Source organism: Hippocampus comes, unplaced genomic scaffold (assembly GCF_001891065.2).
Source record: "Hippocampus comes isolate QL1 unplaced genomic scaffold, H_comes_QL1_v1.1 scaffold78, whole genome shotgun sequence".
In the NCBI taxonomy this organism is placed as follows: Eukaryota; Metazoa; Chordata; class Actinopteri; order Syngnathiformes; family Syngnathidae; genus Hippocampus; species Hippocampus comes.
The window spans coordinates 2,374,898-2,387,409 of record NW_017805798.1 but is presented as its reverse complement, the minus strand read 5'-3'; the positions used below and the strand labels follow the sequence as shown (position 1 = coordinate 2,387,409).

The window sequence follows — 12,512 nt, the reverse complement described above, 5'->3', positions numbered from 1 at the left end:
CCCCCCACCCCAAGCTTCAATCACACTATAAACCATCTTAACGTTTAGGTACGGCTTCAGAGCAGCAGTACCCCTGAATGCGCAAACTGAGTGAATTTTATGCTATCAAAGTAGTACTCCGACGACCTTAAACTGAAGACAGCGGTCAAGTTTTGATTTTTTATTTTATTTTATTTTTGAATACAATAACATCAATTTGTCATGAGTTACCCATGTGAATCCAAGCGATCAAATTGTATCATTGAAATGGTGTGATTATGCAATTATGGAGACTTGAGTTATTACTCCCAGTGTGATTCCTCTTGAACCGCTGCCTCCTCATAGCTCACCGCTGTGCTCGGCTAATATAGCGGGAGGGAGTCTATTTAGCCCTGTTGATTTTGGCCCCACGTTATGCCTTTTTATATCAACATGTGACTTTCCCTTGACCATGTGGCTCCTCCAAAGTGTGGATTTATAAGCCACTTCACACTCCGCTCCTGTGTGGGAGGCAGGCTGAGTTTAAAAATAAGCGGGTTGGTAGGTAGTGAGCAAGCCGTGCCGCACGAGGCACTTAAGAACACGCTGAGCTTTGTTGGCGTTCGCTGTACATACAAAAGTTGTCAATACTCGGATCTAAATGGTGTTGGCATGACTGGCTGCAACTTGACCCTCATTTAAATTGTTCCACTGGAAGTTACGGATTAATTAGCGCTAGCTTCCTTTGCACAGAGATGCGATTGGTTGTGTCTAGTTCAAGTTTCCAAGAGAGTGAATAGACACCAATGAAAACCCAAACTAAATAACGGGGCTGAAAGCATAACGGATGACGAACGGAGAATCTTGTCAATTAACACATTTTAATTTTTATTCATTTATTTTTTTGTGGACGACACAACCACTCACCTCGAGATGTTGCACCGCCCTCTTTTACGTTACTGTACTTAAAAAAATAAAAATTCAACGGTACTCAACATTTGTATGACACTTAGGAATATCATTGTGATGCGTTCAATGTGCCGTGGTTTTTGCAGTTTACATAGTGCTGTGGAAAAATGGAAAAAGTTGTTCTGTGGCCTGTTTCTGATATTCCCAACCGTAGAGGCTTTCATGATGTGGATGTCCAGAGGGCGGGGAAAAGGAAGTTTCCTAGCTTTTGAACATAAAAATGGGATCAGGGCTGTTATTAATGAAAACGAGAGCCATCTCACCCGTAAGGTGGCTGAGTGACCTCTTCCATCTCCTTTTCATCTTTTGCTGTTCAGGCCCCATTTTTTGATCGGGATTCAATTACTGCTGCCTGTTTGACCCGTTTTGACCAGAACCACTCGGATTGACTCCCATTTTGTGACCCTTACAATAGTGCAGACGTCAACCTCCCTACTCTGTCGCATCGCCAGCCTCTCACCGGTGTACTGTCTCCAAATTGAGACGGTATACAGCGGTGCCTTGAGATGCAAATCATCTGACTTGGTTTGAGATTTTTTTGCTTTGACTTATGAGCAAACATTTTAAAATTTTAGAAATGAGAGCTGTGTGTTGGCAATGAATCCAACTCAATTCATAATTCAAGCATCGTGTGTGTGTAATATCTGTGTGAATGGTTGTTTGATTGTGCGCACCCATACTGTCAGCTCACCCTTGACCCGAATGAGAACAAGCCCTGGAGAAAATTGATGAATGGATATTAAGGTTGTGTCGAAAAAAAATTAAGTGGTACCTTTTTTCATCATTTGAAATTCTGCATTACCTTCTCGCGTTTTCCAGTATTTTATCTGTATGAAGCGATCGATCTTTCATCCTTGCTCTAAGCTGCATCAGATGCTAGTTAAGCCCTCACTGTCTCTTTAATCACAACACGAATACCTGTTAATTACCAAACAAGTTCAAATGTTTTTGAGACTTAAACTGGGATTTCAGAGTGATGCGTTGCCAAGTCCCGGGTCGAGCGGCGTGCATGGTTAACCATTTAATGAAACGGCGGCTGGCTCTGATTTCGATGAGGAGGGAGGATAAAGCAACGGGTGTATTAATAGGCCGCTACGTGGACGACACTGTTTGCTTATCGGGTCAGGGATAAAGCGTGAACTTATAAACTCGCAGAGGGGCTTTCTCCATTCCTCCCCTCGTCTCGCTACCTCACAATTGCCCTTCGTGGTGTCGTCACTTAGCAGAGCTGGGCTCGATAGCATAGGCCGCTCTATGAGGGGAGCGATTAGACAACTCTCTGATTCTCATCCCCAGCAGAGTTCACTCAAAGGTAAACCAGGAGTTTACATCCGGGGAGATACTGAACTGCTCTTTGTTCTTTTTTTTTTGTAGTTATCATTAGTGGCATTGGGTGGGAATTCCATCTTTTTAAATCATTACACTATAGCAATATGGGCTGCAAAACTATTCACATATTGACTTGATTCAATTGAGTGTAATACTGTGCAACCACCATTCCAAAGCCCCAAAACAAATACAATACAGACTTCAAACCTCCATTGTGGAATGCTCATCAAACACCTGTTTGGAACATCCCACAGGTGGACAGGCTAACTGGGAACAGGTGGGTGCCATGATTGGCAATAAAATAATCTTCCCTCAATTGCTCTGCCGTTCACAAGCAAAGATTGGGCGAGGTTCGCTTCGTTGTGAAGAACTACATGAGAAAATAGTCAAACCGTTTTAAGGACAATATTCCTCAACATACAATTGCAAGGAATTTGGGGATTTCATCATCAACGGTATATATCGTCATCAAAAGGCAAGGCCGAAAGCCAACGTTGATCCCCATGACCTTTTGACCCCCTCAGGCGGCACTACATCAAAAACCGATATCAATGTGTAAAGGATATGACCACAAGGGCTCAGGAACACTACAGAAAACCTGTGACAGTAAATTGATTTGAGATGAGCGTATACCACAGGTGTCAAACTCAAGGCCCGGGGGCCAGATCTGGCCCACCACGTCATTTGATGTGGCCCGAGAAAGCAAATCAAACATGTTGACTTCTGTGATGCTTGCTAAAATTTGTACCAAAATTTCCAAATTTCGTGTGTAATACATACGAGAGCTAAATTTTCTTACCAAAACCCTTATTACAGTAACTTAAACTGTTGTTGAATAAAACATTATTCTTGACTTGGTTTCACAGTCATAACGGCCCTCAAAGGGAACTTGTAACTATAATGTGGCCCGCGACAAAAATGAGTTTGACACCCCTGGCATACACTGTGCGTGTATGGCATCTATTAAGGTGTACAAAAAAAACCCTTTAATGTTAAGGGTTTTACGATATTATAATTGGCGTCTCAATGGGGAAACACATTTCAGTTCAAAGTTGGAAGTGAACCAACGTTCCACTCGAAATGTTCCACTGTATTTTATAGTTGCACACCTTCAGCCTCTCAGGAAGTGCCTCACAGGGATATTTCTTGAAGTGATTAGTACCCCTCTTAAGAGTAAAGAATTTAAGCAACCAAAGGCAAGCTTGATAATAGGATAATGGTGTATCCCCGAGGTGATTAATATGCTTTATTTGTGCACAAATCCTCATTTTTCACGATATGCAAGCTTCCACATGCAGAAGTGTAGCCTTCAACTTCTTAGGCAAACCTTGGCCCGGAGGAGAAGGGTCTTATGGGATTTTTATTTTATTTTCTTAATAAACATGCAGCTTCCGTAACCCTTAATGCAAAGCTTTTAGGCAACTCGGAGCCTGGCTAAGCCTAACGAGCTCTTGTATCACCGGGGTTTTTTTTTTCTTTTTCTCTTCAGCTAGCTGGTAACGGATGTTTGGACACGGACCATACGGTGTGATCCCAAATTGCTTTTTTTTTTTGTTGGGGGTGGGGGTTAATCCCGAGAGGATCCACCCTGCATCTTTCCCACCTCCAGTTTGCATTCAGGGCCTTAGTATCACTCGTAGAACTTGATGGTGCTGAGTGACACTTTGTATACCGTATATCCTCAAGTAGTCATTGTGCCCCATTTAGTTATGTCAAAAAGCACATAACCATTTTTTAAGAGCTTGGCTTCATTTTACATAAATTGCATTTCATGTTCAATATTTCAAAAATATAGCCCTCTTACTTCAAGAGACGATCTTCCCATCTAAATAAAAGTCCCAGGCCACCATTTGTGGGGGGGATGTTAAATCAGAACACACAAATACTCATCATTTGATATGGATCAAATGAATCATAGCATTACAAAAAGTGAAACTTAATAGAAGTGTGTGGACTACAATGATGATTTCTCATTGGTCGCAATGATAACAGTTTCCATGATACATTTTTTTGAAGAGTCTGCCCTCCTCCAGTATCCACTTCTTTGAATGTGCTCTGTTCAAACATATTTTGATACAACATTTAGTTCATTTGAGCCCTGTTAAATTATTTCAGATGGCAAAGCATGCATCTGTTTTTCCCTGGAGTCTTTCACACATATCTGTGCGCAATTAATGTGGATTTTGACAGATGGAGAGGGAAAAAAAAAATGTCCTCGTGTAAGAGAGAGCGAGAGAGAGAAGGGTACATGCCACAATGTGTGAAGTGCAAGCATGCAGGGATCCTCTCTTGCATTTTTTGCTGCCCGTGCCAGATGGACCGGGCGCAATTCTACCAGGTAGAAATTATTCAAGAGCCAAATATGCCCAGAAAGCATCAGGAATTACAGTTGACACAACAATGTCAACTGTTTAAGAAAATGTCATCTCCATCCATGAAATATGCTGGAAATGGCTATTTCTTTGCATGATAATTGTGACTGGGAGTCATGTTTAATTCCAAGTGTGTGCGTGTGTGCGATGAACACATCAGACTCGGAAAATAAGTCCATTATCACAGCGTCTTTGCCTGGTAGCAAACGTGTTCAAATAAGGATTACAGAACTCGCAAGAAGGCAACAGGTCATGGTTGCTAAGGTGCCCGGGGGGGGTCACTGATATAGAGTCACTTTTGACAGGCTGTGGAGGAGGCTCTATTGTTGCCGGCGTGTCTGTGTGTTACCTTGCAGGCGCTATCGCTGAGACGACAGTATTATCCTATTATTAGGCTTAGTTGTTTACGCTTATTACCGCTTGTCAGGTAGGCAGAGAATCCTTCTCAAAATGAGCATCTAAAGGAAAAAAATACATGACTGCTACTCGATCATAGGCTAGTACAGTGGATTTGGATTAATTCTAAGAATGACTTGAGAGGACAACAACAAAACGTAAATTTAATTTCTTGTTGACAGAAACGGCTAAATACTTTTTTCTTTTTTTTTTTTTTTTCAGCTCAAAGTACGATGCGGTAGGAGAGCATCGCAGTGAGAAACGGCTGCAATTCATGTGTCTGTTTTGTAGAGGAAGTGAACATTAAAAAAAAAAAAAAAAAAAACTATCATATGGTCTGGCAGATTTTGGGCGCAGGACCAGAGATGACAAATGTGCTCTCGCAATAATTCAATCTGTTCTCATAAGTCTGTAACTTTTTAGGGACAGACAGAATGAAAATGTTCCGGCAATTAGACCGCCAAGTCAGCGTCCAATAAGTGTGATCAAGTGTCACTTTAGATGCTTCTTTTCTCACTTTATCTAATGACAGATTGAGGGGTATTAAGATAGTTGGTAAGTGGCAGGAAGTTAACTGTGATCGTTTTTGAACAAGAGGATTTGGCTTTATCCGACTGGAATTGTCGGAACAGTTTTGTTGCCAAGCTAAATGATGCCAGGTTTGAGAATACAGCGGAATGCCTCAGAAGCGGGCTCGCGAACCCCAACAGAGAGACCAGCACATTGATAGCGTTCTTGATTAAAAATGACGCCAGAGTGACATTAGAACCAAACCCGAGGTGACAAGAGTAAATCATTGTGGTGTAGTAAAGCAATCTCTCATTGAGTTGAATGATGATGATGATGATGACATGGTCCTCTTGTTGTGTTTACAGGTTTCCAATTACACTCTGATCATGGTTGATCCTGATGCTCCAAGTCGCTCTAAACCAGTGCTGGCTTACTGGAGGCACTGGGTTATCACAGACATGGAGGTACGTTTTGCCAACAGCATTTTCAAGATATGATCACGTGATGGGAAATGGGGCCCGATCTTCTTCTACTTCTCCTCCTCAATGCTTTGCTAAGGTTTCAAATCGGGACTTTACTGGCAAATACTCAAAATCAAGTGAATTGTCCCAGGGTGAGTGGCGAGTGGGTGACCGGGACATCCTTACTTTGAACCTCATGTGCTCAGATGACTTTTTCTTAGCTCATGTTTACATGTGCACCGGGGCCGAAAATTATGAATGGTCCCGAGGCCCAGCTTGGTGAAAAGGGCGATGCCAAGTTGCAAAATGTAGATTTTTGGTATCGTGTATCCGCCGCCATAAACGCCTGTGACAAAAGTGTGGGAGTAAGTCTTTCTAAATGGCTGTGAAGTTTGCAAGGGCCTGTCAGCAGCAATTTCCCTCTCGCTGCACGCAGCCTGAGACGTGTCAATGCAGGCGTGTGAGACTGCGATTGAGGAAAGCAGCATGCGAGGCGCACACTCGTTCTCCCATAGAGCTCCTCCACTAACTCAGTTGCCCCCCCCCAGCCCCCCTCCAGTGGAGAGATCTTGGCACAGTGTCCTCCCTTCATCTGTTCCCCCAGGCAGAGCTGCTCCCCCGATGATCCACACTTCTCCATATTTTACACCCCCAAATTGGGCACCGCTCCGATTCCCCTTTTTCCCCTTCCTATTCCATTCCTTTTTATACATTTGTTTTTTTGTGTGTCTTAGCATTCCAAATGTGTGTTGAGTTGCTGATTGACTCAAATATTTGTAGACTTTTTTTTCTTTTTTAAATCCTAAGAGAACCAGGAGATCAACTCCATAGATTAAGACGAGTAGTCTGAAAAGCAGACGCACAAAGACGCTTCTGCTGCTCCCATTTTGCTTCAGACGGCGTCGCTCTCCGCTAAATGTATGCATCATTGATTCAAAAATCCAAATGGAATGCATCTGGGATATGTATTCCTTGTGATTCAGCTTCAATAGTGTGTTTAGGATTTATAGAGCTGCGCTTGTGTTTTATTTTAGGTCTGCAAATACGAACCTTGGCTCATTTATGGGGAAAAAAAAATTCATGTCTACAAAAATGAAAATAAGCATCACCTTTGCTATTAGCTTAACCATGTGCAACTAAACAAAGTGCCCAGACAGACTAGCGCGGCACAGCAGAGTCTCTCGAACAATTCCCTTCCATGTCACTTGCGTGGGTGTTGACCTGCGTTGCCCATGTGGGGCTTGGCCAGTTTGACGGCATGCTTTTCTCATGGTGACTGCAGTTTGGTCAGGAAGGTTAATGAGCCTTTTGAGTGATGCCAACCCGTAGTGGGAGGTGTTTAATTGACCAGTGACATCACACAACCTCAGGTTTGTCGTCGTCGTCCCCCCTCCGCAAGTGCGCACTGGATTTCATTTCATGTCAAAGAGAGCTGGGCACTATTATGTAGGCTTTACACAATCAGGATTTTGAAGCCAATGATTTATTAATTTTTTTAATGAATAAAAATTAACGGATCCAATCAGAAGATGGATCAACTTATTTAAACAATGTACTTTCTGTACAGTCAGTGATTGGGACCGACCCGACCCACAAATACCCTTAATTTTGTTTGTGTTTGTCGCCCATTGAAGTGCATGGGGAGTGGAATAACAATTCCACCCAAATAATTCTCCCAAAAACGGTCTATAAACACTTAATACATGGAAAATGTTTTTGGAGCGGGGGAGCCCTACCCCCTGCCCAAAAAAACCTCCCAAACCCTAAATTTAAAAACATTGGGCATTTTTTTTTTTTTAATAAATCAGACTGTGCTGAGAAAGCTCGGATTTTTAACGATTGCAGCACAGAACGTCCTTGGACTGAACGATATTGTTTGTCATGTCTTATTTTGTGGATCCGATCAATAATTTCGTTGATCGATCAGCAAATTATGACAACTGATCACCGATTTTGCATAAAATACGAAATTTTACACAGATCTGATCGCATCTATTTTGCATTACTGTATGTCACCATCGTATAGTATGAAAATGAATGCACTGTAGCTTTCCCCCCCCACCGCCACCTTGACATTACAATTTTCTTTTTTTCATAAACTGTCCACTTTTCCTGGCGAGTCCACCGATTAGGAGCCACTTCTACCCCGCTCCTTTGTTACCTTTAGTCTAGATTCATTCATCAATCCAAGGTCATCTGGGCTTGCAGTTCTTTGTAGATGTTGCCATAATTAATCGGTGTTCTTTATCCATAGCTGTAGTTAGGAGGTGCAAAGATTTTATTAATTCAGCCCGGTATGAATTGAGGTCAGGCAAGACTGAACAACGGGCCTCATTAGAGGCAGAGGTAGCCGAACAAGGACGATGGGTTTACCAGTGTCTTACTTCATGCTCACCTTGATTTCAGCGACGCTGCAATCAGTAGTTGACTCTTCACTTATTAAAAGACCGTTGAGTGTTTCTTTGCTGGCTGCCAGAATTGACAAACGCCTCTCAAGCATTAAGTTACTCTTCGGGCGTCCATTGCAAAGGTGAATTTGACCAAACACCAGAATGAGAAGAGAAGGACCGACAGTCTTTTACATAAAAAGAATATTACGGTGGAACTTGTCATGTTGAAGCCAATCTTCCAGGACACTGAATAACCTACCAATTGTTTGGATATTTAAATATTTAACCCGCCTCCCAAAAAAATGAAATCCTTCTAGGACATAGTCAGCATGAGCGGAATAATTTTCACATTGTTCTCTATTTGACCCCCCCCAAAAAAAAGAACCAAGCGGTGGACGTCAATTTGAACATTGCCAAAGATTCAGTACCCACTGATACGTTGCATTTATCAACAGGTGGAAACTTTCGACCCGAGGTATGTGTTTCTAAACTCTAATAATTTTGCGGAGGTCTAACGGGAAGGCAGTGCCACGAGTGGGGAATGCATTTCTCCATCAATTTATGGTCAATTACCAAAATAAACATCAACAGATTATCTTGCTCTCTTAAGTGAAAATCCAGATTGTAAGCCCCGCCCCCCTCCTCACCGGCCTCCCAGAATTCAAATCGATGCAGATGTTCCAGCATGTCTCACAGCGATAATTGCTCTAACAAGTAAATCATTAGTTTTGGAATAGATGCAGCTTACGCACACAGCACTTGCCGTAACTTGTTCTCGCTAATACTCTCTCATCATCATTTCAGTGGCTCGTGAGTCAAAACTGATGCAATATGAACTGCGGTTCGCGTAATGCTCTTTCCCGCTCTAAGGTGTTCATTATCGCTGTCAAATCCTCCTTAAGAAGGATGTAGAGCCCGAGGTTTTCGTGGATTTGAAGTTAGCATGAGGATAATTAGTCAAATTTATGTGGGCTTTTTTTTTGGAGGGGGGGGGACTCAATAATTCCTTGAAAATTCATTAGTGCACGCACACACACACACACACACACACACACACACACACACACACACAGATGTAAATTGACTTCTAGCAGGCTGTAGCACTTTGTCTTTCTGGCTATTTGAAGACAGCTGGACAGTTTCAAGCCGAAGCATTGCTGTGCTCATTAATATGGCGCATGAGGGATATGCGTGCTTTAACATGCATCTCTCTTGTATCGGCTCCCGAGGGAGCGACAGAGCCTGTGTTCTGCTGCTGGTCAGGCAAACAGTGAAGTATTGTGATTGTCTCAGACCAGCTGGCTTGGTGTTTGTCTGAGGCCTGCGGAGATCATCTGCTCCACACCTCAAGATGTCCTTAAAATGCAAACTATTAGGCGTGTAACTTCTCACTGCTATTTTATTCGCCAAAACCACATCGATCGTTTAGACGAGTGCTTTTGCATCTTGCTCACTAGAACCTCCAACACAACCCATTCAGTGATGCTGGGTGATTTCCAGGTTGCTCAAATTACAAGGATTCCCCCCCCCCCAAAAAAAAAGAAATAATGGAAAATGAAGTATTTAGCCAAATTGCATTCACTTTCACATGTGAAGGTCCACTAGCTTAATGCTAACAGAACAAACCTAGCATCAATGTCTCTGTAATTATGGACCTTTTGAACAACATCAATTTATACACAAGCGGTAGCAACACATGTAGACAGATCAACGTTTTTTGTTTTGTTTGTTGCCCATAATTTTTTTTTTTTCATGGTCTGAATGGCTCAATTACATTTTTTTTTTTTTTTCCATTTCGGACGTTTTTTTTTTTTTTTTTTTAAATGGGCAATGCGATCCTAGTCTGAACGGCCAGGTCACATATATCTGACCTTCACATCTTCCTAAGTCTAAAATGTCTGTGCGTTTGTTTTCATTCTTAGCACGTCCGCATCACAGTCAGGAGGTCCTGGTTTTGAATCTTGGCTTCAGGCCCTCCTATGTCAAATTTGGAGCCTTCCTCCGACATCCTGATATTTGGTTCATTGAAGATTCTCAATTGTCTGTCGGTGTGAGTGGTTGTTTGTCTATTGTCAGGTGTGTAACCTGCCTCTCATTTAAAGTCGGCATCTAGTGGCGATAGGCTCCAGCTCACCAAATGAAGACTGGACGGATGGATTGTTTGTTGGCTTTACTAGACGGCTAACATTAAAACCAAGGGAGGCCTAGGCCTTTTCTGTTTTGTCACAAAAAAAAAAAAAAAAGCTAAAAGTGAACTTCTTAATGTTCGTCCCAGTCTTCTTATGTGGAGACATGAAACATTTGAATCGTTAATCTATAGTGGTAGAAGAGTTTTCATTTTATCCTATCTTACAAATGAACAAAACAGCATTGTTCTTTACCATGTAATTATCCCCAAGCTTATTTGTGACAGACAGCAGTCCCCATATGGTAGCCAAAAACAACTTCCCAAACGCTAGGCAAACCACTGTGAGAACAAAGAGCCAATGGTATTATTCATAATTAAACTCTTATTGTGCATTCTGCAGAATATTTCCTTTTTTTTTTTTTCACTGCCCCCCCCAGCCCCCCTTCGCCACTTTGCACCTGGCGCTGGGAACATCTGTGTGGCGTCAGAGTGGCGCCTGGCTGTGCAGATTGGTGCAGGTAGAGGAGCACGCCGTATCCCGGCTAATGATGAGAGTGTCTGCCCTCTCCGTGCGAGCAGACGCAAGCTGCTGCTTCACGCTACTCGTACGCCCAGGGAAACAGATTTCCAAACATATGCAGTGTGTTTTTAATCCAGTTGAGCACTTCATTTCCAGGCAAACACAAATAACCTTACGGGACATCCATATATTATGACAAGGGGGTGGGCGCGAAGGAATTGAACAATTTTCACAGCCAATGTGTACCGCTTGCTTGTGGCTGCTTTCATAAACTTTGTTGTACAGTGGCGCAAGCTACAGTGCATTCGGGGAGTAACTTCAATCGAACCAAACAAAGCTTGGTTTTATCGGACCATACCAAAATTTCCCATTTGGGAGATTGAATTTTATCAGAGCGGGGTTGAGATAAGGCATCAGTCTAGTCCCCCCGAGCCCAGACAAATGAAGAAGGTAGATTGTTGTCACATCATGTCCTTGCCAGATATTCCTGCAGCTCTTTCAATGTTGCCCTCAGCCACTTGGCAGCCTCCCTGGCTAGTTTTCTTTTCGAATCGTCATCCGTTTTGGAGGGCCATTCAGTTCTCGGTCATGTCACCATTGTGCCATATTTTCTCTTCGAATGCGAGTCATGACATACACAAATATGGACACATTGACAGAGTTATCCATTGATCTTGCAAGATTTTCTGCAGTCATTTTCACCCCCCGCCACTCCCATGTTTCCAAGTTGTATGACGTTGGGGATCTTCACATGTAAATGTTCCACTGCACCTCCCTTGGTGAACATCAACAATAGTCCTTAACATAGAAGCCCAGCTGGAGGTGCTTAACATGCGCTCATCCCATTGTCGGCTGCAGCCAAACTAAATGTCAGAGGTGCTACTACATGAAGTTCATTATTCTCTCACTCAACCCCCCCAATGCCTGATGATTACACTGCGGCTGAACTGGCAACAACAACAAAAAATGTTTTGCTCTTACTGGTGTAGGAGCAAAAATGAATCACTACTTACTGTAAATGAAATGTTAAAACGTCAACACCGCTATAATGGTAACCCTCAACACAAAATGTCCACAGTGTACACATGACTGTGACAGATTGTCCTCATAGAAAAATTCGTTTTAGGCTGACGAAGCGAGCCGGAACTTCTCCGCCCCACCTGAAACTTGTCCTGGCCCCTTTGCAACACATATCAAGCGCCTCTGATACTTGCAGCTTAATAACAAACACGTTCCTCGTTCGTGTGGGTTGACGTTCTCACTGTTCTCCGCCACCTAAAGGGAGAATTACATAAGAATCCTCCGCTCAGTAGTCAGCGCTGTCCTCTGTCCACACGTGCGCACAAGTATTGTAGCTGATGAAGCATCTTCACCTCGAGAAGTTTTTTTTTTGAATGATGAAGCAAATCTCTTGTTTCCAAAAGGTTGTGCAATAGTCTTCCATTATTATTTAAACAGCACTGGGGATAAAACGTAGGC

At 42.7% G+C, this 12,512-nt stretch overlaps 1 protein-coding gene across 1 annotated transcript in view; it reads left to right on the top strand.

Moving 5' to 3' along the window:
- pebp4 (phosphatidylethanolamine binding protein 4) overlaps window positions 1-12,512 on the top strand; it is a 47,346-nt gene that overhangs the window by 14,514 nt on the left and 20,320 nt on the right. The window contains exon 4 of the mRNA XM_019885617.1: window positions 5,900-5,998. Within this exon, the coding sequence (XP_019741176.1) occupies window positions 5,900-5,998 (99 nt within the window). The remainder of the gene's footprint in view (window positions 1-5,899; window positions 5,999-12,512) is intronic.